The following is a 27,901-nucleotide window of genomic DNA, read 5'->3' on the forward strand; positions in this document are numbered from 1 at the left end:
AAGCTTACCCACAAATATTAATATATTATCAACACATAACCAAAACTCATACTATACAAACTCATTTTCAAATCCTAAAAATTAATAATAAAAATAATAATAACCCAATTCATATAGAGAGAGAGAGAGAGAGAGAGAGAGAGAATAGGAAATTAAAGCCCACAAGAGAGAGATAATAGGAAACTAAAGCCTACAAGAGAGAGAGAGAGAGAGAGAGAGAGAGAGAGAGAGAGAATTCACAAAATGGGACGGGTAGCTGCCCAACCTGCCCTCCACATATGTCCACCCATGCTCTCATGAAATTAATGCCAATTACAAAATCTTATACTAACATCTCCCTCCTTACTTTTCAACCTTTTCATTATTATACACGGTCACGGATACATACAAATCACTCTCAAATTATATGTATCTGATCACTTTTCATTATTATACAGGGATACATATAATCACTCTCAAATTATATATATATTTCAGATGGTTAACATAAGTGTGAGGGATCAAATCTAGGACGTCAAAGTTTACAAATTTGTGTCATGGCCATTACTATTTGTAATTTCGGAAATTTATTATGTGTGATTTATATTTAAGACATCTAAGTTTACATTAAAATCGTCACTTTATCAGTGAATTACTGTTGTGAATTTCTTTACAATAAATGAATTCTAGGTTTCTATCATTCAAGCTTTTTTGTTCAATCCCATGTGTGATTGTGTCAAAAGCATAATCATTATCAATACCTTGAAGGCTTGGACACAAGCACCCACTAGTAGGCATATGTTTACAACCACATGTTTTGGAGGGTAAGAAAAAATGATTCTAGTATTATCTAAAAGTGGGGATAATGGGTTATCTAATATGCTTTTGGGGTATGTCATTACTCATTATTATGTTATTAGAGCATTTCCAAGGGAAGAGGCAAAAAAATAGGCACATCAGTATTTTCATACTCCAAGGGAAGAGGCAAATGAGTAGGCAAAATATACCTACTCTCCCCAACAAGACAATATTGCCTACTCCAAAAGATGCTCTTAGTTCACCATATTTTAATGAGTGACCAAAGTTTGGTACAAAAGGAAAAAGGCTTTGGGGATACTCAACTCAACCGGAAATTAAGTTTTAAAAGTTAAAAGCAATAATAAAGGGCTACTTTTGACTCTTAAGAACACTAATTATGCAGAGTTGATTGGCATTTTTTCACATTATTATTGCAGTTCATGAGTTAACTTTTGTTGATTGGCATTTTTTCACATTATTATTGCACTTCATGAGAACTTTTGTTTCTTGGTCAAAAACAAAAGTAGAAAAACATGGTTGGAAATTTTGGAACCTGTATATCCTATGATATCGACCTTTCTAAGACTTTTGGAAAGAAAAACCTTTTTTATATGTTATACATAGGTAAGCTTTTTCTTGCTAGGTCACATCTCACGTGCCATGGGCGTGACCATTCAAAGTTTTCAATTAAAATATTGAGTAGAGACAAGAGTCTACCATACCCTACTACAAAGAAGCTAAAGATATTTAATTGAGAACTGCTGTTTTGTTTCGTGTGGGTAATATAACAACAATAATAGTAAAATATATTTAATTGACAGAATCTCACACCTAATATTCTGACAGTAATAATTTTTAATCTAAAAATAACATTGCAAAGTAGAAAAGGACTAGGGCCTAACTTAGGCAAGGGCCTCTGACTCTCATCTATTACTATCCTGCTATGGGTTTTTGGTTTTTATCAGTAACCTAACACAGAAAAACTGGCTGAGGGAGTGAGAGCTTAGCAAATTTATAAAATATTCACTTTAAAATGCACGAGATTAGTTGTAGGAAACACTAGCCTTGCTATCATCTTTGAAGGAACAAAAACTCTGAAAATTGCAGTTTTTTCTTGGATCAAGTTAGAGGAAGATGTTTTTTTTTCTTCCCCATCTGTTTTCAGTTTTGAGTAAATGAAAAACCAATAATCATTTACATAATTTCTAGAGACAGAAGAATGAAAAGAAAAGAAAACAGGAATTTCATAACTATAACTTGTTTCAGATATAATGGTAAACAGGCAATTCTAATAGTATAACTGTAGAGAGTAACATAATTATTGTGCGGGCCCTTTGTCCTGGATAACAAGTCAAGATTATTATTTCTCTATATTACAGGAAGGGAATGATACACATGCATGCAGTTTCTCATCCAAAACCAAAATTTTAAGTAGCCAAGCTCTTGGAGGCAATCTCAAACACGTTTTCGGACAGTCCATTGGTAGACAGTATCTTCTCCAGCTGTGCCTGAAAACACCACACCATGTGTTCTATTACCATGCTGCTCCGGAATGGAAAAATATCGATATTGCATACTAAAGATTAATCAATGTTTCTGTTCGGACTACATTATGTTCTGCAGTTCGAAAAACAACGCAATGCCCAGCAAATGTGCTCTGGAAAAGATAAGAAAAATATGCTAGTAATAAGAATGATAAATTGTTACCTTGGCAAGATTTTGCCGGGTTTCATCATAGCGCCTAAACCTTGAGAAGGCCGATACCATGCGGGAGGCCACCTGCAAACAATGACCAAGGACGTTATTAGGGAAGAAATTACATTATAACGAAAACCAAGCAATTGATAATAAGAAAGTGTCCCTCAAGAGGATTCTCTGAAAATACCTGAGGATTTATTTTATCTAATTGCATCACAATTTCTCCCAAAAACTTGTAGCCTGACCCATCCTTTGCATGGAAATTCACAGGAGAACCGCAGAAACCTCCAATGAGTGAGTACACTTTGTTTGGGTTGCGCAAGTCAAATGCTGGGTGGCTTAAAAGGTTCCTCACATTCTCTACATTACCGGGAACGTCAGACATGGCTTGAAGTGCAAACCATTTATTCACAACCTGGGGAGAGGAATACAAAATTACAACAACAGAAATGGAGAATCTTTTACTTGCATAAATTAGACATGTAGGAAATCATGGGAAGGGTTATAAGGACATACATGCTAAACAATAAAACATTTAACTAATTAGTTAAACGTACAGACATATGGAACAAGAAAGCAATTATCACAGAAGTAGGAAAACTATGGGTAGCGCTAGTAGTAGCACTAAGTTACCTTTTTTTTTGGGGGGTCAAATAGCACTAAATTACTTAGTTCGCAAAGTTAAATTGAAAAATGTGAAAAATGCAAATAATAATAACTAAATAAATAAAACATGTGATATAGGATAACCGATGGTGATTTTACGAGACTTTCAGAAATTGCTTGTGAAGAAGAACAGAAGTCTGAGCAAAATAGACTATAAGCGACTATCATAGAGCATCATGAGTTCAATCTTGCCTTACAATGGGAAATTAAAATCACAGAGCATCGGGTGATTTTATTCCATTAAATAAATTCCTTACAAATGCAAATTAACAACAGGGAATTACAGGTTTAGTGAACATCAAACAGGTTAACATTCGTTGCGTATATGTAATGAAGCCCAGACAAACATACAGACGGGGAGGGAGGGAGAGGATGATGCACACCAAAGAACTAACAAAACAGAACTCATTCTAGCAATTTAAGGATTATTAAGTTGGACAGAGTTTTACCAAATAGTCCTCCTGCCACTTGCTATAGAAGTCAGCCAGAATATCATCACGAGTTTTACCAGGGTTTTGTGCTATTGCTGCTAAAGCTGCAAACTGATCAGTCATGTTTGTAGCACTCCTATACTCATTCAGCACAAGCTCAGTACACCTTGAATCTTCAAGGGATGCAAGATATGCTACAGATGAAACAAAATATAAGCAGTCAGTCCATGAAAAGTTAACTTCACCGATATTGAAAACATTATGTTTCAAAAGAGCAAAACATACCAAGAGCAATATTTTTCAGAGCACGCCTGGCCAAATTAGGGTGGTCAAACACATACTCTTCGGTGCTCCTGTTGTTTTCAACCTGTGAAACATATAAAGTTCAAGTTGGTTCTTTGTAGAATAGAAAAAGTAAACAAAGAACATGATAAATTGCTCTACAGAATTCTAGGTAAATCGAAAAATGTCATACTGTGCTAAGAAGCTCTGCTTTCAGTTCATGGGCAAGCTGCTTCCTGATAAAAGTACGAACAGCATGAACAGCATCAGGATCGGCAACTTCCATCATGTCCATTATTTCTCCTTCACCTGGCAGAGTGATTGCCTTTGCAACAAATTCCTATTCAACCAAAGGCAAATATAGTTCACTGATACATCAATTCTCCTGGACATTACAAAAAGATTTGAAAGGAAATAAAGGGCCCCATCATACTTTATCCAAGCTTAAGTCAGATAGTATGCTTCTGAGCCCATGCACAAACTTTGGATTCAAAACCAAAGGTTTGTTTTGTTGAAAATCAGCAACCAAATTAAGCATCAGCTTGCGTGCCAGCACTTGTCCAGCCTCCCAGCTACAACACAAATATAAACAAGTTTTAAAACATATAAAAAATCAAACAGAGGTTCATCTAATGATAATGGAGTTTTACTGCTTTGCAAAAGACAAACCGGTTGAATTCATCTGAATCATAAGCAAGGAGTAAAAATAGATCACTATCTGTGAGATCAGTTTCTAGACGAATAGGTGCACTATAGCCCCGGAGCAAAGACGGAATTGGCCGCTCAGATACATCTGAGAAGACAAACTCTTCTTCTTTCTGCATAGGAGAGTAAAATCATATCTATTAATATGGGGAAGACTGACCAGCAACAACTTGCCATGACTATTTCTCAAAGAGGTAGCCAGGCCATTACACTACAAGCATTTAGTGTCCATTTAGAAATACCAATTTTGCAATCCAACACCTCTATGTTTCCCCAATATACATCATAGGGCAAAATAGTGTTTAAATAACTCAAAGACAACAAATTTTATAGCTTTGTATTTAACATGTTTGAAAGAGATTTCAGTTTTACAAGTTAGTAAATTTCTGTAAGATACAGTCCAGCTACTAAGAATACATAAATGGGATACCAAGGATATTATTGTTTTATAAAAATATAGCCCTTAAAGTGGGGGGGGAGAGAGAGAGAGAGAGAGAGCCAAACACAATATGGTATGAGTCCAAATAAAGATGTTAATAATTTAAAGAAAAGCTTAAGATGGAAAATCTGAGCCCAACCTTCGTTACTCTAAGAACTGTTGTGTAGACTGGCTGACCATTGTTAGCAACAGACTGCAATGTGCCATCATGATGCACGGAGGAAAGAGGCACCTCCTTGCCGGTTGAGTCGAGCAAACCTACAGCCACAGGAATGAACATGGGTTCTTTAATGGGCTGCCCTGGAGTTGGTGGTACCTCTTGACTGATCATGTCCACATCAAACAGAGCTAGTTAGCAGTGCCACCAAACAAAGAGATAGATAAAGACAACACAGAAAATTATACTCTGTTTATATACCTAAACTTCAAAGAAAATGTGCGGGCTTCAGCATTGTAAGAGGATGCAACTTTGACAACTGGGGTCCCAGCTTGTGAGTACCTACAGTTTCATAATACTCCATATAAGCATTAAACCCATAAGGAAACTCAAAGTGTGGTACAGATAAAGATGCACACCATAGTAAGAAATTAGCAAAATCTGCATTGTTAGCATCTCGCATGGCAGCAAAAAAGTCTTCACAGGTTACAGCTTGTCCATCATGTCTCTTGAAGTAAAGATCCATGCCCTGAAATGGGGAAAAATAATATAAATTGACTTTGCAAAATGGTCAACCTCAGAATACGAAGTATATATTGTAATCATTCAAGGCTTCTCAGTCTTACGTTTCGGAACCCTTGACTTCCAAGTAAAGTTTTGTACATCCTGACTACTTCAGCTCCCTGATAAAGTTGGGCCGTTAGAATAAACCATTGATACTAGCAATAGCTTTTGTGCACACGCGTACACACACAAAGAGAGAGAGAGAGAGAGAGAGAGAGAGAGAGAGGAGAGAGAGAGAGACCTTTTCATACACCTGCCAGGAGAAAATGGAATAACAAAGGATAATTAGATATCTTCTCTATGATTTTTAAAAAAAAAACAAACAAAAGATAAAAAGAATAGTTGCTAGTCCCTACCGTCACTGTAAGTAGAAGTTGGTGAAGGCCCAAAAGTAGAATCATTTCCAACACGGTTGCACAAGAAACCCAAATATCTCAATATTGAGAGCACAAATTCCTATGACAACCAAAAAAATGCAGCGACCTTTACAATAAACTAATTATTGGAGAAAGAAAACTTGCCTGTATAGAAGTTATCCATCTGCAAGAAAGAAAAACAAAATGAATATGATTTGAAGGCAATAGTTAAAAAAGTACTAGAATATGATAACTTTGAATGAGCTACCAATATCTGACCTTGATGTAAGAATGTGGCCGCACAGGATGAGCCATGGGACCAGCATCCTAAAAGACCAGAAAACATATATCAGGACTTCAATTTGGCACATTACACCACATCCTTAGAACATCAAATGCAAACCCATTCTCAATGGATTCACAACTCGACTCCTAAGCTCATCAAATAGTATGATATAAAATAGAAAATGTCAATTAGAAGTTCCAAAATTTACATAACCAAAAAATTGAAAAATAAAAAAACCTGTGGGAACTGATAATTTCTAAGTTTGGAAACATCAGAAATCCGCTTTACAGGGCGACTCCCCATATCAGAAGAAAATTCCTGCATATTATGAATATCATAATGAGCAACAGTCCTCACATCACAAGATCAAATCTAGAAATATATTCTATCAGTTTATATATGCCACTATGCCTTGGGGTAAAGATAAAAAGTTATACCTGATCACGGAAAACAGTTAGACCCTCCTTTAAGCTGAGCTGAAACCAATCACGACACGTCACTCTGCATATATGTTAAACATATTCTTGTATTAAAAATGGTTGTGGAAACCTAATGTGTGAACACTGAACCCACTTTCAATAGATTACAGACTTCAATATAAATGTCAAATCAGATATTGAGAAAAATAATTGGATTACATGGACAGGTGAAGGATGTAAATAGAAAAAGGGAAACAAAGCACATGGGACAGGATGCATATTCTCCAAAAAAATAATTTGTAATGCTGGTATACAAACCAACCTGTTGCCAGTCCAGTTATGGAAATACTGCAAAACAAAAATGGATAGAAACAAAAATTAGCATTAATTGGCTCTCTGCCATCCAAATAAAAATTGACATAGCATGTTGCTTTGAGTCTTTATTTTATAGATGTGAAAAACAAACCTCGTGGCCAATAACTCCCAAAATGGCAGCATAGTCTGCATCAGATGCAGTTTCTGGAGATGCCAACACAAGTCTGGAATTGAAGATCTGTAGAAATTTATTCAATTGTTATAATTTGAAACAATAATATGGAACTCGGTCATTATCACAAAATTAGATTCTAAAAAGGAAACATACATTCAAACTCTTGTTTTCCATAGCTCCCCTGATAATCAAATAATAACCAAAAGTATCAGTGATTAAACAATAGAATGAATCAAGTTAAAGAAATGAAAACATTAGTCACTTTCCACAATAAAAATTTGAATTTTAGATGTCCGTATACTTGGTATTTTATTAGAAAGAAATATAAAACATACATGTTAAAATCTGGAACAGCCACAATGTTGAATAGATCCAGGTCATACTCAAGACCAAAAACCTAATAGAAAAATAGTCATGTGAGCAGAGCACAATAAACTTTGCAACCAATATCAATAAAAACTTTATATCAAAACCAATAATCTTTATAAACATAAAGAAACCCACATCCTCATCCCACTTCATAGCTGCCTTAAGCGAATACATGGCATGTGCAGTTTTTGGCACATCTTGAGCAGGGGTCCAAATCCTCAGAGCCACCTTTCGACCCGAACGAGTAACAAATGTGTCATCTCTGCTCTCAAGCTGTCCAGCAACCAAAGCAAACAAGTAGCAGGGTTTCTTGAAGGGATCCTCCCAAAGAGCAAAATGTTTATTACCCTGAACCAAAAGCACAAGATTACAATGAATAACAGTACAGTAAATATCCATGTACTGCACTTTTTAGTAAGTGATGCTCACCTCTAGGTCTCCCTGCTCTATGAGATTTCCATTGGACAACAACACTGGGTATAACGATTTATCAGCTTCTATGCGGCATGTATATTTTGCCATTATATCAGGACGGTCCTGTTCCAAATGAAATGCAATCAATACAGCAGAAGTTGATTGACATTTTACAACTGGACGACTGGAATATATAATCAATTTACCAACCTGATAGAATGTAATTTTACGAAAACCCTCAGCTTCACACTGTGTACAGAAATTCCCAGATGTCTTGTAAAGCCCCTACAATAAAATTAATCTACAGTCAGAGAAAAATAATACCATTTCTCAGGCATAAAAATTGTAGATATGACAATATGCACCTCTAATGATGTGTTCTTCTCAGGATATGTCTCTGTTAAAATTTCCAAAGTAAATGTACCACTAGGTAGTGATTTTAGTGTCAGATGGCGTGAATCCAAGTGGTAATCCTCCTCCTATCATGGGGGAAAAAGCAATAAGCATGTAAATCATACCAATTCTAGAAAGAGAGAAGGGGTTAGGAAAAAAAGGAATCAGCACATGGAATAATAATATGACAGGAAAAGCATGCTCATGATCTCAAAGTTCAGGTAAAATATCAACTAAAAGTGGCAACTTAAACTACTACAATTAAGAAGTAGCCTTTCTATGCATTTAATTAAGGAATAAGATCGAGTCAATGCTTGTATTTTTCAGAAAGCAACTATGAAACTAAGTCGAGAACCAGAATGGCACAAAAGAAATTACATACCTTTAATTCCTTGCTGTTGATTCGAACTGAGAGTAACTTAAGATCTTGCCCATCAAGGACCAAAGGGGAAGAAGAGCCTGTAATACAAAATAACAAAAATGTATTAAATAGCAAAAAAATGGCTAGGCATCCTTCTTCAAAATCATATGTAGCATAATGGAAAAGACAAGCAAAGATAGATGTAGAGCATCGCTCCAGAAGAAAGATAGAATTTTATGACAAGCAGAATAAATTTGTTCAAATGACCAGGAAGTTACCACAGTAACAAAGACAGAGATGCTTTTTACCAATGAAATACTAAATGAGAAGAGTGTGGGACTACCTTCAACTCTGGGGAACACAGCTATTTTTGAACTAACAATTGTTTTCTCCGCACCAAGCGAAAAATTCAAATCCACCTGAAGTAGTAGCTCCATAAGTACACAGAAGTTCCGCATACAAAAGATCAGAGACCAAAACAATAGTAATTTGATTTAATGAAGTGTGGTATACCGAGTCAAAGTAGTAGTCAGGCAATTTGTAATCCTTCAAGAAGATTTCTTTTGGTGCACCCATTTTGGATTCGTCAACTTGCTCTGGCAAGGATTCTGTGGCAACTGAGCAGATTAGCCTCCTGCTCCCTTGTTTATCCGTCTGAAATGAGTTCTAGATTTGCACATGATTAAGAAAGTTATAAGAAAGAAACAACTACAAGATTGGTATGGTGCATATTTATACTGGTACAACACAAAATACAAGGGCATAACACATACAAATATCAGTATGTGCAAAGAAATATCGGAACACGTAAACAGTTTCCAGTAAAAACATTTCAACTCACAGGAAATGAAGTACGAGGAAAGCGATAATTCCTTCGACACTTGACCTGAAAACCTCAGTTGATTAACAGAGTTCAGAATCCCTTCGTTTGAATTTTAAAGTTGATATGATAAAAGTCAGCACTGAAACATAATACTTTGGAAAAAAGAAATCACAGAAGTAACCAACGAAAATAGGGGAGAAAAAATCACAAACCTCTGAAGTAAGAAAGCGCCTGTATCTGGAAAGGCTTTTAGATGAATTCCCCAATAAGCTAACACGGCGTGTACATTGAAGCTGAAAAGCGAAAAAAAAACATTCATACAAGTGAACCAAGGAAAAAAAAATGATACTCGAGCAATTTTATAGACATAAATCATATTCGATCTAGACCATTATAACATGCTCACTCGCGCGATTGTACAACACATGGATATGGCATTCTATACATCCTAAAGAGAATAATAAATAGAAGGCAGGAGATGAAGAGACAGCTAAAGTAAGGAATCTGAATAAAAAAATAAAGTGCATAACCTAGTAACCCTCAAGAAGTGACACGACTGACAACCATTTAACAGATTCCTAGTCCAGATTTCAACTATGCTTACGCGTTTAATTTGGAAATTGAGTAGAGTATCTCACACCAGTGAGACGGCTTGCAAGTTACAACCTTTTAATAGATTTTAACACACAGACCACTGATATACACACACTAATCACTATCATCGATTAAAGAAATGGGATATAGGCAATCACAGGAGCAGATGAGATCAAACCAAACAGACTCGTCCTCACAACAGCAGAACTCTTGCATGGCAAAACCAACCGAGCCATTCAATTCAAAATCCCAAACAAAGCTACTCTAACACTGATCCTCTTGAATCCCAATAAGGGGTCGAAGTTCTAAACGAAAACCCAGATGCCCAAGACCCAATATAATCCACCAGAGGCTGCAAAGAGGCCCTTAAAACCCTAGATCAAAATAACCCAGATGAAATAACAGAACCCATTTACTCCTCCTTATAAAGGATATATGGATAATGCAAATTATGGACACCAAAATTCAATAAAATAATAAACAAAACAAAAATACTCCTGGGTTCAAAGAAATCTGCAGACGATTGATAGAAGAACTTTGAGAGAGAAATTGAATAGTTTCTTCTGCATTACCTTGTTTGATTTAATGATCAAAATCCAAAGGAAGGGGATTTAAAACAACCTGGGATATAGAACCAAATGATAGAGGTACCCCACAGAAGCTATTTATTATAGGACAAAACAAATATTATTATACTAAATTACCTAATGTTTTGTGTAGAAATTTGATGATAAATCATTTTCCTCTTTTTTGGCAAAAATCTACGATGTCCTATTGGCCAATGCTGGGCTGCATGACTGGGTTTAGTATTTTTAATATTTATCTATTAATTTCATGGGTTTGTTTTGTGTTCGATAGTAACTGTGTCACTTTTGTTGGGCTTTAATCATATGGCCCAAATCAAAAGGTTGGCTTCTGAATTTAACCAAAAAATACATCCAAAAATTTGATCAATACACCTACCGAGTCATTCTATAGTGAGGGCATTATCTAAGGACCTTAGATGAGGCCCTATCTCTTAACCGTTAGATCAAACTAACCAATTTAATCCAATTACTAACTAATTTGATCCAATAATTAAAAAAATAAGGCCTCATCTAAGGATAGAATTCTACTACACGTAACTGCGGTCCCAAGTTTTTGTTTTAAGAAAAAAGATAGACCCAATCTCCAATTTTGGATCTAGGTCAGGCCGCAGACTTATGAAGCTAAAAGGTGGTAAGGGAGTGCTACAATGAGGAGGTTGTTAGTGAGGGGGGTTATGGGAGGGGTTCAATCCCACTATCTAAAAAGAAAGAAAAAATATTGGACTTAAATTAACGATTAGATGGTTGGATTGATCCAATGTCTACTTTAAAAAGCTCAAATTTTGGGCTTTGAAATGGGTTTATGCCAAAAGCCCAAAGATCAATGCACTTATTAACTTCTTTCATGATGCTATGTGAATTGTTTGTGTGAATAGGGCACTTCATGCATGCATGAATTTGATTTGTAACATTTATTTTTAGATCCTAAATTAAGTATCCTTCTTCAAATAAGTACCAATTTATATCAAAGATGTCATCAATGCATGATGCATGCCGCCACACCCAAAAAAAAAAATGCAAAAAAAACTTCTGAACCCCATGGAACCATGAGTATATGAGAGTAGCAGGGAACAAAATTAAGCAGAATGTTTTATAGGAAGGACATGTAGAAGCATAGGTCAATATTGCAGCAAATTTTGTGCTGCAAAAACCCCTTTTGACAGTCTGAAAAAACTATCCTCAATTATTTGCATTATGTAAAGCTAGTCTTTGAGTATTTCAGTGCTACCCAAAATCTATGCAGAGATTATTTGCTTGTCTGCAATTGAATTAAGTCTATTATTTAGCAGAAAGCACACTGAATTTTGGGCAAAGGTCCAGCCAATCTCCCTACTTCCCTGCCAATATTTGCTACATTTTAGTCTACTCATACTCCACAAATATTCATTCCAAATAAAAATGCTCCAAAGTGCATGCCTAGAAATTTTAGAATATTATTCAATGCCTTGTTCTTTGGCTGCTTGCATTATAATATACACTCCTTGCAGCCCACTTTTTGTATAGGGAATTAACTCAATGTGAATAATTTGACCCCAGAAAAGTTCCTAGGTGGTCCTTTTGAGGGATCCTTTTGTTCCTACTTCTTGTATAAAGTTTGAGCCTATGCCTTTTTCCATATTCATTACTTCGTGTGCCACTTCCTCATAGCTGTGCTCAATTGTTTAATGTTGAGAGAGATAAGACCATTGCTTTAGCCCAATTTAATACAAATTTCAAATTGAACTGTCAAGATGGTTTGTTTAATCTAATTTGATTCAAGTTCCACCTGTCAATTTTGAAAAGTAGAAACAAAACAAATTTGGTGGCCTCTTAAGAATCTTGCACTTATTTCTGTAAGTGTTTTTTTTTTTTTATACAAGCGATATTGGGAGGAAAATCTAACATAATACTTCAAGTACATAAATAAATGTTCTTAACTCGCTAAGCTACAAGCCCCTTATATTTACCAGTAAACTTTCAGTATAATAGCATGGGAAAATATTTCAAATTCAAATCTCCCATTCTAACTATAAAAAAAAGTACAGCCAGTACTTTTAAACCAGAGTCAGTAAGTTTATTTATTAAATGCTCAAGTCCCAATGAATTTGTTCAACAAACAACGAGTTATTGCCACCCAGAAAAGGAACTTAGGCAACGTCCTGATTATGGGCCTCATTATTACAAATGAAAAACTGTGCTCATTGCAGGCTGGTCTCACAAATAACACCAACACTTACTTTGCACAAAGATTTATCTACCAAGAAGCTTTATTATTCTTCTGATTTTTCTTCATTCCCCATCTAACTTTGGTCACTTTGCAACCCGACACTGACACGCATATAATTTTATAGATTTTGACCTCAATTGCTCTAGTTGCTGTCTAATTAGTTGGAACTTGGATGTATATATATGTTGCTCAAAAGTGGACAAGTGTTTATTGTTGGAGTTGATTGGACAGAACTTAGGATGGTGATGGGTGACAATTGAATTCCCTCCTATGGCCCCCACTTATCATGCAATTTGCAAATGCCATGAATGGCCCTTAAATGTGCATTTCAAATTTTTTCTTGTTTTTGGGCAAAATTGAAAATTACAAAAAGGGTAATGCTTAATGAAATATCTCATATGTTATACAATAAAGGAGAGGAATATTTTTCACACACGTATACTACCAAATTGTTATGGGAATTCGAACCTTAGACTACTGATCTACAAGTGAAGGTCATTTTCCACTAGTAGTAGATTATTAATTTAGATTACATATCGAAATCGACAGTCTAACAACTTAACACAACACACAATTTAAGAAGGGAGTTGATTTCCCCACTCCCCTTTTCTCCACTTATACTCCTTATAAATTAATGTAAGGTAAGGGTGTAATAGAAAAGAGAAAGAAAAAAATTAATTAAAAAGTATTAAAAAGCAAAAAGGAGTGTAAGTGGAGAAAAAGGGAGTGGAGAAATTATATCTCTTTAATAAAACAATCTTTTTTAAAATATGATAAAATAATAAGCTTTTGTCCTGGCTACCAAACATTAGAATAGTATAAATCCATCTATACTTTGAATACTAGTGTTGTGTTCACAAGCTATCTACAATTTGTCGGGGCAATGTGATGGATGTATATTTTTGCTCACCACTTTAACCCAATGTGTACATTCATCACACTTCTCAACATTTGACACGTGTCTCTTGGCATAACCATAGTTAACTCTTTACTTTGTATTTATGTAACTATGGTTATGTCAATAGACACGTGTCAAATGTTGACAAAGGTGATGAGGGTACACATTGGGTTAAAGTGGTGAGCAAAGATGCTCTCATGTGATGGAGCAGTTGTGGATTTGTGTTCAACCCCATTTCAAACTTTTAAACTCCTTTTTTTTTTCTTTCTTTTTTGCTCCTGATATAGTGATGCCAGGTATTGCAATCTAAGCCACGGATTGCATCAAGAATAGATGAGTATCAACAGATCATAGCTCTCCATTCGTGTGTGGTGCCACATGGAAGCATGTGCCCTCAAGAAAGAAGTAGCAAAAGAGCGTTTTGGACTGATGTTGAAAGAGCCAAATCCCCTATGATTTAAGTCAACTTTTAGCAGTCCTTTAATTGGCAGGATAGAGATGTTATCTTACTGCATTAATGATTCATGGGGCAGAGATAATATAACGTGTATCTAAAGACACAGAAATTTTGGTGTGCATAGTTTTGATCAAATAAAACCTCCATTACTTGCCAAAAGAAGAAAAACCTACCCTTTTGCTTGAAACGATTAGCGTACCTATCGTTCGAATGGACTTCAAATAATGAAAATGAAAGGAACACTTCAACAACTTCTATTCATTTTAAATACAAGTCATAATTAAAAATTTGATTATATGACGTACATATTAATCTTATCGTCGATTATATTATGACACATTAATTAGTAACACTACATAATGAGTGATATTTTTACACTCAAGGTTTTTTTCCACATATTACCGTACTTATAATCGAAATACCTTAAAATGTAATGTGGCATGATTGATTGCTTTGCGAAGTTTTGGGGGGAGGAATGAGGCATGAGAATTGCCAAACCTGGCTAATCTTAGGCTAGCACACCACATATTAAAGGAAGGACATGTTTTGGAACTATGCGTGTGCTTGTGGTTGTACTATGTTGCACCCGACATTCATCATGATATAGATTTTTTAAAATCAATTCAGCAATGAATCTAACCCGTTTCTTTTGGTAAAATGAACCTAAGCCTTTTCACATCAAAAGGGCCCTATGCATTATGCTTACAAATACTGGTTTAAATTAGAACTTTGCCCCATCCAATTTAGTCACTCCAACATTACATCTTTTTTGGTAAGATAAATATAGTGGTCTTTTGTTGGTGAGGGATCACTCATATGATAATGTAAAGCTTTGCTTATTTACCTTCTATTTTGCTGTGAATTATGTTGTATTGTTCTACATTTTCTTATTCTTCTTCTTATCCTCGCATCACTTTTTTTTAAAATTTATATATATATATAAACAATATTGAAGAATGAGAAATTCGAACACATGACCTGCTGTGCAAAGATAATTGCTATTAACCATTTGAGCTATAAGGCCCTTGCTCCCCACATCACTTACTTTCAATTAATTCATATGTAATAAAAATTATTGTATAATTAGTGTGAGTTAATTAATTATAGGACCAATGTATTTATTTTAAGAGCTTAATATCTGGATGGGTGACATGGTCTTAGAATTGTCATAATATGGAAATTAACAGTGTAACGGTTAATGAACAAATAAAATCAAAATTAATTTGATTTGGCGCTAAAAATATTTAGGATTTAAAGTTGTTAAACAGAAAAAATGTCTCGCAAACTTATAAAGTTAACGGTTAACGAACAAATACACTCGCGCCAAAAAATTTAGGATTTAAGATTGTGAAACCGAAAGAATGTCTTATGAACCCATGAATCTTATTTCAAATTGAAACCTCTTCCAATCAAATGGACTTTCATCAAGCAACCAATCACTGAGTATGCCATATGAAACCTAAAACTCTTTTATCCAATGTTGTCTTAAATAAAAACCTTTTTTAACACACCCCCGCTGGAACAGTGTGTGACCAAATCCAAAAAGATAAAAATGTGAATACGAAACCCCAAAACACAGTGGATTTTTCTGAAAACTTCACAGCAATAAAAGGGGAACATGGAGCCTACCAGGCGTACCTCGTCAGATCTCTTCTTTGGGGCCCATCTTTTTTCCTCACTCCAACGGTGTTCCTTTCCTTTCAGACCAGTTCCTCAGTCCCTCAGACACCACAGTGACTTTTAGAGAGAGAAAGAAAGGTGGAGAGTTTCGTTTAGTTTAGTTAGGCATTGAAAAGAGTGAGTTGAACAGTTCCAGAGTCAGAGACCTCACAGATTTTTTTCTTTTCCTTCTCTTTTCTGCCATTAAAAGAGGTAAGCCAATATTGAGGATTCATTTACTTTCACGAAAAATCTTCACTTTGTCTATACCTTTTTTTATTTTTGGGCTGAAAAATCGTGTGTCTGTAAAAGGTATATATCTTAAATATCAATAATTTAAATTGCACATTGATTGCATTGTGTCAAAACTTTCTCTTCTGAATGAAAAATCTTGACCTTTGGCTTATAGATACTTTCCTTTCCGTGTTTTGGCCTTTTGGGCAATTATATATTTCTACGTCTCAGTTGCTTTCTCTCTCTACAGGTTTGGCTTAACTTCATTGTACTCATTTTCAGAGATTTGAGTTGCACAAATTTGAACTTTTTTGGGGTTATCATTCATTTTGTGGAACTGGGTTGTTTGATTTGAAGCCAAAAGATGGATTCTTTGCCACCATGTTGTAGATTTGAATCCTGGTAAGAATCCAGATCTGAATTTATAAAGGAAATATTTTTCTATTCCATTTTGTATTATTCTATTAAGTTTGTTCGAGAAATGGTCCTTTGGTTTAAAGCTTATTTATTACTTTGGATCTGTAATGCCTCAAAAACAATCCTTTATCATGGTTCTTATCTTCTTTTGTTTCTTCGATTTTAGGAAGTGGGTTCTCTCTGTATATAGATGAATATTATGCTTCAATTGGGTTATATGGACCATAGAAGCATAACTTTGCGGCAGTTTTAGCTGCCGGTAAATTTTTTCTGCTTAATTAAGTATTGACTTTTTGCTTTTGATATATTTTGGGATTCCATTGTAGATGTTTTTCCACTACCATATCGCTTGAATGCATTTATTTTCCTTGCCTTAGAATATGGAGAAGTTTGATTATTTAGTTTCCAGATTCTGGTGGTTTGTGTTATCCTGTTTCTTTGTTTTTGGTTTTTGGTTTTTTTTCCTGCTTTAGAGTAAGAGTAAAAGGTTACCTTGAGTCTTCTTTTCTGTTCTCGTCTTTTCTTTTTCTATTTTGGGTGAAAATTCTCATATTTTTCTCTTGAGTCTTTTAGGTTGACATCTGGTTCAACGTATTTGTGTTGTTTCAATTTTTCTTAATAATGTTCTGTTTCCTGTGAAAAAAAAGGATAAAATATAAAATATTGAGGAGCATAATACGTTTTCCACAAGCTGGAAGTCGGCTTCAGGCATATATGTTGCTGCTGTCTTAGTCTTCCTTTGTTGGTTCACTGTGTAGCGTGAATTTTTATACTTCCATTTGTCTTTTCCTGTTGAATATATATACTGTTCTTCCAGTGTTCGAGAAAAAATTTCAACTGATTAAAGCCATGTGTTCCATTTCAGAGTGGCTCTCCATAGCTTATGTGAATGCACTGGATTTAAGTAATTTAGGAAGTGGGAAAGTTTGTAGATATGGATATTGGAGATGATAGCTCCAGGTTCTGTTCCTTACCGGCTACAACTTCTAGGAATATGTCAACATCATCTTCAACATTCTTTTCAGCAAATCAGTCGCCCTTTTTCTCCCCAAGATCACCATCTTGTCAACTATCTGAATCAACAAGGTCTGAGGCTCCATGTGACAGCATTCTTTTAAGTACAGACCCCCTTAGTTCCAGCTCTGGAATTCCAGACCTTGAATCTCTAGCAAATGTCAGATATAAATTGTCAACCATGTCGCTTGCCCCAGCTGCTTCCGTATCAGGTGATTTTCAGAAGTTTGACCATGTATCTTCCTCAACGGGCATTTCTAACAGCATTCTATCTAGTCACGGCCATGCCCGTGGCTATGATTATTCTGGGCAAAGAGAAAGGCAGAAAAAGCATGCGATAAATTATGGAGCCTCATATACATCAGGTCCAGTTTCACTGACCTCTAACAGGCTGAGGAGCTGTGACGTCTTCATAGGTTTACATGGCCGGAAACCTTCTTTGCTGAGGTTTGCTAATTGGCTCCGAGTTGAGTTGGAAGTTCAAGGGATGAGTTGTTTTGTATCTGACAGATCCCGATGTAGGAATTCCCGTAAACACGGAATTGTTGAGAGGGCCATGGATGTTTCTTCTTTTGGGATTGTCATCTTAACAAGGAAGTCGTTCAGAAATCCATACACCATTGAGGAACTGCGATTTTTCTCTAGCAAGAAGACCTTGGTCCCAATATTCTTTGACTTGAGTCCAGGTGATTGCCTTGTCAGGGATATAGTTGAGAAGAGAGGAGAGCTGTGGGAAAAACATGGTGGAGAGTTATGGATTTTGTATGGAGGGTTGGAGAAGGAGTGGAAAGAAGCTGTTCATAGCCTCTCTCGGGTCGATGAATGGAAATTGGAAGCTCAGGATGGTAACTGGAGAGATTGTATATTAAGGGTTGTGACATTATTAGCAATTAGATTAGGGAGGAGAAGTGTTGTAGACCGATTGAGCAAGTGGAGGGAGAAGGTGGAGAAAGAGGAGTTCCCATTCCCTCGAAATGAGAATTTTGTTGGTAGGAAGAAGGAACTTTCTGAGCTGGAATTCATACTTTTTGGCGATGTCAGTGGAGATGCAGAAAGAGATTATTTTGAGCTCAAGGCTAGGCCTAGGCGAAAGAACTTGACAATTGGGTGGGGTAGGAGCAGTTCGTTTGATGAAAGGCGAAGGGAACGCAAATCGGAGATTGGCAGCAGAAAAGGAAAAGAACCAGTTGTCTGGAAGGAGTCAGAAAAAGAAATTGAGATGCAAAGCACTGAGCTTCCTAAAAAACAGCACCAATCAAAGCCAAAAAGTGGTGGAAGATATGCAAGGAGAAAAAGATCAACAAAGATTTTGTATGGGAAGGGGATTGCTTGTGTGTCTGGGGACTCAGGAATTGGCAAGACAGAGCTTCTTCTTGAATTTGCTTACAGATATCACCAGAGGTACAAGATGGTTTTGTGGGTAGGAGGGGAAAGTAGGTATATTAGACAAAATTATCTGAATCTCTGGTCGTTCTTAGAAGTCGATGTTGGGGTTGAAAATTGCTTGGACAAAAACAGGATCAAAAGCTTTGAAGATCAGGAAGAGGCAGCCATAGCTAGAGTACGCAGAGAACTCATGAGAAACATGCCCTTTTTGGTGGTGATTGATAACTTAGAAAGTGAAAAGGATTGGTGGGATCACAAACTTGTAATGGATCTTCTTCCCCGTTTTGGTGGAGAGACACACATAATAATTTCCACACGCCTTCCTTCTGTGATGAATTTGGAGCCTTTGAAACTTTCATACTTATCTGGGGCTGAGGCAATGTCGCTAATGCAGGGTAGTGTAAAAGAATACACAGAAAATGAAGAATTGGATGCTTTACGAGCTATTGAGGAGAAAGTGGGACGGTCAACGTTGGGACTTGCAATTGTAGGTGCAATATTGTCCGAGCTGCCCATTCTTCCAAGTAAGCTATTGGAAACCACTAATAGAATGCCCTTAAAAGAGTTTTCATGGAGTGGCAGGGAGGTTAATTCGTTGAGGCGACACACTTTCCTTCTGCAACTCTTCGAGGTGTGTTTCTCAATTTTTGATCATGCGGATGGACCAAGGAGCTTGGCAACCAGAATGGTCCAGGCAAGTACTTGGTTTGCACCGACTGCAATTCCAGTTTCTTTATTAGCCCTAGCAGCTCACAAGATACCAGAAAAGCATCAAGGGACCTGGTTATGGAGAAAGTTGCTGCGTTCTTTAACTTGTGGCTTCGCTACATCATACACCAAAAAATCAGAAGCAGAAGCAACTTCCATGTTGGTAAGGTTTAATATTGCAAGAAGCAGTACCAGGCAAGACCATATCCATTTCCATGAACTCATCAAGCTATATGCTCGCAAGAGAGTAGTAACTGGAGTTGCACAAGCCATGGTTCAAGCTGTCATCACTCGTGGATCAATATCTCAACACTCGGAACATGTCTGGGCAGCCTGTTTCTTGACATTTGGATTTAGTCATGACCCTATAGTTGTTGAGCTTAAGGTGTCAGATCTGTTATACCTTGTCAAGGAAGTGGTTTTGCCTCTTGCAATACGGACCTTCATTACATTCTCTCGTTGCAATTCTGCTCTAGAGCTCCTGCGCCTCTGCACCAATGCCCTGGAAGCAGCAGACCAAGCATTTGTTACGCCCGTTGAGAAGTGGCTGGATAAATCACTTTGTTGGAGGCCGATCCCAACTAATGCTCAGTTGAATCCTTACCTTTGGCAGGAGCTTGCGCTGTCGAGAGCCACAGTCCTAGAAACTAGGGCAAAGCTAATGCTTAGAGGGGGACAGTTTGACATAGCTGATGATCTAATTAGGAAGGCTCTTTTTATCAGAACTTCAATCTGTGGTGAAGATCACCATGACACCATAGCTGCTCGTGAAACTCTTAGCAAAATCACCAGGCTTCTTGCAAATGTTCAAATTCATACTTCACCATAGATTCCATAATTTTTCTTTTGTAAGCAGATTTACTCTAGAGTTTATACAAAAGTCTGAATTAAAACAGATGTATACCCCATTCAGAGAGATTTTCTATACCAATTTTTAGTCTGAAAGAGAATCCATTCCTTTCCCATAACATCCTTTCTTGTTATGTTTATGTGAATAACATTTGTCTGCCTCATCCTTTCTTGGTGTTCTTAAAGCTATGTTCTTTTACGTTGATCATGTGATAGTTGTTTTGGGTTTTAGATATATCTTTGGTTTGGATAGAATTATGTATATTCTCTGAATTACCTATGGGGTTTCTGTGATTTTTTGCCAAAATGTTTTGGATTGATTTAGTTGTGGGATTTACTTAATTTTTCTATTTTAACTGATGTTTGTTTAAATGTCTAAATTCCAATTTAAATTAGGATGTGATGTAGATTTTAAACTTAGATTTCTCTCTACTGCTTGAGCATAAATGGGAGCAAGTTTCTTGTTTTCTGGTTTTCTTCAACAGGATGAAGTTTATACATATTTTGCTTCTGAGTAATATGGAAATTGAATGAAAGGTGGAAAACTGTACGTGAGAGTTTCCCTTCATACGGCTCGAATCACTCTCAGATGCCCCGAGAGGCATTCTTTCCTTGTTTGAGCCTTTTCTTTTTCTTTCCTTTTTTCGGATTCGAAGTGGCAGGTCCTTATCAGGGAGGTGTCTGGGGGATAAGGGTGGAGCTACAGATGCCTATCCTTATAAATCTCCATCTATTGGAGGCCAAGACAATTTACTTTCAATTTTACTTCGATATTTTTCTTATAACAAATGCTGCTACCTGGAGGAGACAAGAATTTACCTCTATTGTTTCTTAAATTTGTGCCAGACCTGGTTCATGTGTTTGAAGTGTTTCTGCCCCAACTTCTTTTTTATCCCAACCCATTGGATCCATTGAATGGAGAGGCAGCTGCTAGGCGTGATCGTTCTGCTTATGAACAAAGAGTAAAAGGTAGTAATTATTTGCAGCTTTTGTGAATTGAGTATATATTGGTTGCCTCTTGTATGGCTTGCACTGACATGCTTGAGACTTACTTTTAGTTCCTTCCTTTTTTCGTTGTTCACATATACCTTTTTTCGTTGTTCGCATATACAGCCTTCGTTGCAGGGGGAAGAGGAGGATTTCAAAATCATAACTGGACTATTTTTAAGAAAGTTTTGAAGGTCATGAATCTGTGATGTTTAAACATATAAGCTTTACTGTAGGTTTATTAGAACACTTAAAACTAGTTTTAAAGTGTTATGAAATTTCACTCTGCAATAGTCATATGAAGTGGAAAATATTTGAGATTTTAAGGTTTACTTAAGAGTTCAAATCAATAGCTGTGTTTCAAGACTTGTGGCACCTTTTAATCCAAGTTTGGTTTTTGACTCCAGATGTCAAATGAGATCAGCAGTATTCTCTTCGAAGGTTTGAATTCCTTAGAAAACTAGTAATGTGCAAATAAATAATGAATTCCTTAGAAAACTAGTCGTGTGCAAATAAATAGTAAATCTTACCTGTATCAGGTGTATGCTTTTGAAACCTCTATACCTCACACATATTTAAGACTTTTGATAACATAAAACAATAATGTGGAAGATAGCTTCTTCTTTGAACCTTGAGGATCAGATATTGCTGCCCATTCTGCAGTTGCTGGAAGGATTTAGGATACATCAGTTACTGCATCTAATTAAAAAATGGATGCAGTTGTGAGGGTGGTGGGAAATGTAATCCAATTTTATCTGTTCTAAGATATTTGATCCCACTGAGGATCAAAGTTGACTGTTGTTTTCTGCACAAGTTTTCTAGGAATTCTTCGGAGACATTTGTCATCTGAAGTCGGAACCACTCAAAGCCTGATACAGGGTTTGCATAACAAAGAGTTGGCAGTACAACTCTCTTCTGTTTGAATATAGCCACTGGATGATGATGAATAGGTGATGAGAATGCATTGGGATGCCTGGAGCCTTGGAAGTCACAGTTCTTGTTTTTGGAATTAGTCCAGACATAATAAATTCATGTCCACGATGAAGTCTTGTTAGAATTCATGGTAAATGCTGGGGCCTCTTGGAAAATAACCAAGCAACTCATGCTCCATTGCCATTCTTGGAGGCATTATTCTGTTATAAATAGAAAGTGTTGCAATGCGACGGAGCTACGGTCAGTCGTGTAGACAAATTTTTACCGTTGATGCATTTGGACCCAGAAAGAGAATGGTAGACAAAATCACGTATTTGAAATATGAAAAGTATCACAGCATTTAGTGCCCATGTGCTCAACTCAACTTTAGAAAGAAAAAAAGAAAAATGCTTTCTTGGTGTTTTGCTTTCACATGTTTAAATGCCTCAGATTTAAACACCTGAATCACAGTCCAGTTGGCGATTGGCATTTTGATTTTGCAACAGGCACTCAACAGTAAGCAATCACCATCTTATCTTAATATGTACTGCATGCAGCAATCTTGGGGCTTTCAGCCCCTCTCAGTCTCAGTTTTGATTTCCAGGTTCAGCCCGTTGAAGACTACCTTGCAACTTTTTCGGCTTTTGGTCAAGACTTCCTTGCAAGTTGCAACTTTGTGAAATAAAAAAAATCTCTATTTGAGCACACGTGAGTTAGACCAGTTGGTCAGAGCAGTGAGTCTATGTTTTTGCACTCAATTTCAAATTTTCTTTATATATATTAGATTAATTTAGAGTAGATTATCGCTTGTAGAATTTGAATTTTCGATGGCAATGCATATACTTGTGATCACCTCGAAACCTTTCTAGTGGGTTGTTCTCCCTAGAAAGTACGACCAAAAGAAAAAGAACAATCTGTTGGAGCAATTTGTCAATCACTGACATTATACATCTCCATTATTTATTTTTGGATATCCAGTAATGTCTTGGTTGTCACCAATCCATCACATTTTTTGTATGATTGATTGGTATAAGTAGACCCCACTGTGAAAGTATTGTGTTAACTGTTTGATGTGACACCTTCTTTTTTGTAACCTGGAAAATTTTGAAATAGGTTAAAAAAAAAAGAAAAGAAAAATCATAAAAAACATAATGCCCTCACGCAGGATCGAACTACGGGCCTTTAGTTTACAAGACTAACGCTCTACCACTGAGCTATAAGGGCTTGTTGTTTATACGACATATAAAACTATTTAAATAATGTTATTTCCGTTCTTGCCTCATTTAAATTTTAGGATTCCCATGTTTTATTTTATCCAGGTTCATTGTTCAACATTCATAACCAACCAGCTCTTATTCCAGTGATATCTTTCTTTCAATGTTGAAAGAAATCTCAACTTCGAATGTACTCTTATTCTTGTGATATCTTTTATTTTTGAAAAAGATCCCAAGTTCGAATATATTTATCCAAAATCCTATCCAATGGTTTGATAATTATGCATATGGAGATATCATTCACCCATAAGGGACCAGAATGTTCTTGCATGTGTGTCATCATGCGTATGCAAAGCAGAACATGACCTCTTTCAGTCCAAAACAGTAGATGAATATTGATAACAATAAATCATAGTTGATTAATTTACACAACCGCCATGGACAACAATCACAAGGGCAGGAATTTTTCCATAAGCCCTTAGTTTTTTTTTTTTTGGGTTTAATTTTCCAAGCATCAGTACAATATAATGTACAGGTACAACAGAGAATTAACTGGAGCAGGGTTTATGAACCTATGGATCAGCTTGGCCTGCAACTGCGTCATCACTGGAGTCATATTCATCTTCACTCAGATCCTCATCATCACTTGATTTCTCCTCTGGAGCACCACCTATGTCTTCTGGCTTTGCATACTTCTCACAATACTCTGTAAGTTACAAAGAATAATCAGAAAAATACATAAAAACAATGAACATAAAGCAGAATGACACGCGGTGAAATAGATTTAAGTAGGGATGTTGAAAGCAGTGATCTTATGATTTTTATTTGGTGCTGCAAACTCGTATGAACAACTACTTATGAATTACAGATGAGCAAAAGGAGTTGAGTAACAGGAAGTTTGTAAGCATGACAGGCCTACTGCAAGCTATTTTTCGTTTTGAAAATTTTTAGACTCATGATCTTAATCCTCATATCTGATAAAATGCCGATTCTAGAGATCTTTAATTTGCTACAACTCATTTTCAGCCAAAACTGAAGACCAACAAAACGTGAAATTTTAAGTTCTCATATACTAATTCCAAAAACCAAATTGTTACTTCGAAGACATCAGCTAGTTGGGCTCCAACCATCCGCTTATTCTCATCACCTGTTCATCATCATCCCGTGGCGATATTCAAACATAACAGAAATGTACTGCCAACTCTATTATGCAAACGCTACATTTTGTCATGCTCTGTGGTTCAGACTTCAGAGAACAAATTTATCCGAAGAATTCCTAAAAATCTTGTGCTGAAAACAACTATCAACTTTGTTCCTCAGTGGGGATCAATATATCTCAGAACAGATAAAATTGGATTTCCCAACCCCTTTACAACTGCATCCATTTTTCCATTAGATGCAGTAACTGACACATCCTTAATCCTTCGAGCAACTGCAGAACGGACAGTAATATCTGATCCTCAAGGCTCAACGTAGAAGCTATCTTCCACATTATTGTTTTATAGTATCAAAAGTCTTAAATATATGTGAGGTATAGAAGTTTCAAAAGCATATACTTGATACAACTAAGATTTACTATTTATTTGTACATGACTAATTTTCTAAGGAATTCAAAGCTTCGAAGAGAATACTGCTGGTGTCATTTGACATCTGGAGTACTTCAAAGTTGGATTAAAAGGTGCCACAAGTCTTAAAACACAGCTATTGATTTGAACTCAAGTAAACCTTAACATCTCAAGTATTTTCCACTTAATACGACCATTGCAGAGTGAAATTTCATAACATTTTAAACCAGTTTTAATTGTTCCAATAAACCTACAGCAAAGCTTATATGTTTAAACATCACAGATTCATGACCTTCAAAGCTTTTTTAAAAACAGTCCAGTTATGATTTTGAAATCCTCCTCTGACTCCTGCAACTAAGGCTGTATATGTGAACAACAACAAAAGAAAGGAACAAAAAGGAAGTCTCTAGCATGTCAGTGAAAGCCCTACAAGAGGCAACCAATATATACTTAATTCACAAAAGCTGCAAATAATTACTACCTTTTACTCTTTGTTCATAAGCAGAACGATCACGCATCATTAAAGCAGCTGCCTCTCCATTCAATGGATCCGATGGGTTGGGATATAAAAGAAGTTGGGGCAGAAACACTTCAAACACATTAACCAGGTCTGGAAAAAAGTAAAGAAATAATAGAGGTAAATCCTTGTCTCCTCCAGGTAGCAGCACTAGTTATAAAGAAAACTACAAAGTAAAATTGAAAGTAAAGTATCCGGGTCTCCATATAAACCATATCATTTTACATGCACAAGAAGGTATGTATAGGCCTACCAAACATGGGGCTCCAAGTTTGGTTGATAACATCTAAACAAACTGATCCAGACCTGGAACTCAAAAAATCACCATTAGCCGGACTTAAGTACAAAGCCTTGCACAATATTCAAGTTTTACAAACTATTCTATAATAAAGTAAAATACAACTCAAAGAAAGCCAAAGTAAGGGATTTTCAGCATCTTCCAACTCACATTTCATCAACATTTGGGTGGTAAATTTTGTTGACAAAGCCAACAGATGGAGATTTGTAAGGATAAGCATCTGGTAGCTCCACCCTTATCCTCCAGACACCTCCCTGATACGGACCTGCCACATTGCATCCAAAAAAGGGGAAAAAAGAGAAAAGAAAAGGCCCACCTTTCATTCAATTTCCATATTACTCGAAAGCAAAGTATGTATAAACTTCATCCTGTTGAAGAAAATCAGAAAACAAGAAACTTGCAGCCCATTTATGCACAAGCAGTAGAGAGAAGTCTAAGTTAAAACTCTAAAATCACATCCTAATCTAAATTGGGATTCAGATATTTAAACAAGCATCAGTATCCAGATCAGTTCATTCAGAAAAATTAAGTAAATTCCCACAACTAAATCAATCCCCAAAAAAAAAAAAATCAATCCAAAACCATGGTTAAATGAAATAGTTCAGACTTCAGAGAGGAGACTATATATGTGGTCAGTAGCTGGTAACTATAATTCTATCCAAAACAATATAAATCTGAAACCCAAAACAACTTTCACATGATCAACATAAACGAACACAGCTTTAAGACATAACATGGATAGAACCCACCAGAGATGACATCAAAATTAGCTCAAATTCAACCAAGGAGACACATAAAAACAATAAACAAAAAAGGGGGAATATCATATATGGGTTCGGATGATTTACTCTCTTTGGGTCCATTGAAATCCACATAAAACTCTTGCATGCCGTCATTGATCATCTCCACCTTGTAATCACTCATCATCCTAGTTCATACCAACCAAAACCAAAGACAAGAAAAACAAAAATTTAATTACAAGTAGTGAAAAACTAAAACTAGAACTAAAAAAAAAAGCATATTTGAGAAAATATACAGTTTCATCAAATCCATCTCACGGCGTTTGCTTGGCGAAGACATTTTTTGGGTATGGAAAATGGGTGAGAGACGCTGAGAGAGATGTTCTGAGTTTCTTCACAAATAAATTCAGACAGAGTGAGAGAAATACTGAAGTATATATGTATATACATGTGCTCAGAAAAGTCGGCAACTCTGCAGTAATAATGGTCCAGTAAATTTCTGCAGTCATTGTTAGATTTCCCAAGGTAGAACTTACATTACACGTAACGCGATACCACAGTACATAACAATGCGTGATTGACTTAAAATACCGTCACTTTACATGCAAGTCTTTCTACCACGATAGATTTTCTGAATTGTTAAGTAAAAAGAGTGAGTGCGTGAGAATTTCTTGGTCATATGGTAATTTCCTCTTTTGATAAAGTAGTTAAATGGTACATACAACTTTTGTTGTTGCTAAATATGGTACATTTCCACCTACTATTTATGTTTTTCCAAATTCTAAAAAATATTAATTTATTTTTCCCACCCACCCACTATTATTCCAATAATACCCTTTTTAACTCCCTAATCTTAATCATTGGGTAGAGCCGACTAAGGCCCCGTTTGGGATTGCTTTTTTTCGCCAAAAACCTACTTCACTTTAAAGTTAAGCAGTTTAAGGTGTTTGGTAAAAAGAAAATATCCCGATTATTTTAAAAGCAATGGCCTTTTGACAGCAGCTTTTAAAAGCAGACTCTGAGTTGCTT

General features: G+C 36.1%; 3 protein-coding genes and 1 non-coding gene across 6 annotated transcripts; 1 reads left to right on the forward strand and 3 right to left on the reverse strand.

Annotated features, from left to right (window-relative positions):
- Positions 1-1,997: 1,997 nt before the first annotated feature.
- Positions 1,998-10,733, reverse strand: LOC110762452 (Peptidase M1 family protein). The gene is made up of 32 exons (XM_021965093.2): positions 10,383-10,733; positions 9,843-9,923; positions 9,649-9,693; positions 9,321-9,473; positions 9,151-9,226; positions 8,829-8,905; positions 8,419-8,532; positions 8,264-8,338; positions 8,069-8,176; positions 7,775-7,987; positions 7,606-7,667; positions 7,424-7,451; positions 7,247-7,333; positions 7,103-7,128; positions 6,799-6,862; positions 6,599-6,679; positions 6,355-6,402; positions 6,241-6,259; positions 6,076-6,080; positions 5,961-5,972; positions 5,782-5,838; positions 5,575-5,684; positions 5,417-5,497; positions 5,138-5,321; positions 4,524-4,672; positions 4,288-4,426; positions 4,048-4,194; positions 3,858-3,939; positions 3,591-3,766; positions 2,663-2,890; positions 2,485-2,556; positions 1,998-2,285 (listed from the first exon to the last, which is right to left on the reverse strand). Exons 1-32 carry the CDS (start codon positions 10,458-10,460, stop codon positions 2,205-2,207), a joined length of 2,958 nt encoding a protein of 985 aa, XP_021820785.1. The 5' UTR covers positions 10,461-10,733; the 3' UTR covers positions 1,998-2,204.
- Positions 10,734-15,990: 5,257 nt separating this feature from the next.
- LOC110762451 (Disease resistance protein (TIR-NBS class)) lies at positions 15,991-20,671 on the forward strand. 3 transcript variants are annotated; one of them, XM_021965090.2, is made up of 3 exons: positions 15,991-16,244; positions 16,516-16,667; positions 17,548-20,671. In XM_021965090.2, the coding sequence occupies exon 3, from the start codon at positions 17,617-17,619 to the stop codon at positions 20,617-20,619; it is 3,003 nt and encodes a 1,000-aa protein (XP_021820782.2). In that variant the 5' UTR covers positions 15,991-16,244; positions 16,516-16,667; positions 17,548-17,616; the 3' UTR covers positions 20,620-20,671. The 3 variants fall into 3 exon arrangements, with proteins under 3 accessions (XP_021820782.2, XP_021820784.2, XP_021820783.2); XM_021965092.2 differs by having other exon boundaries at positions 16,548-16,667; XM_021965091.2 differs by lacking the exon at positions 15,991-16,244 and adding an exon at positions 16,271-16,343.
- Positions 20,672-23,690: 3,019 nt separating this feature from the next.
- Positions 23,691-23,762, reverse strand: TRNAT-UGU (transfer RNA threonine (anticodon UGU)). The gene has a single exon. It is a non-coding gene; the product is annotated as a tRNA-Thr (tRNA).
- Positions 23,763-24,121: 359 nt separating this feature from the next.
- Positions 24,122-27,323, reverse strand: UBC5 (ubiquitin-conjugating enzyme 5). Its single transcript, XM_021965117.2, has 6 exons — positions 27,169-27,323; positions 26,981-27,060; positions 26,283-26,397; positions 26,088-26,140; positions 25,799-25,927; positions 24,122-24,458 (listed from the first exon to the last, which is right to left on the reverse strand). The coding sequence occupies exons 1-6, from the start codon at positions 27,210-27,212 to the stop codon at positions 24,325-24,327; spliced, it is 555 nt and encodes a 184-aa protein (XP_021820809.1). The 5' UTR covers positions 27,213-27,323; the 3' UTR covers positions 24,122-24,324.
- Positions 27,324-27,901: the final 578 nt, after the last annotated feature.

Source organism: Prunus avium, chromosome 5 (assembly GCF_965620075.1).
Source record: "Prunus avium chromosome 5, drPruAviu1.hap1.1, whole genome shotgun sequence".
In the NCBI taxonomy this organism is placed as follows: Eukaryota; Viridiplantae; Streptophyta; class Magnoliopsida; order Rosales; family Rosaceae; genus Prunus; species Prunus avium.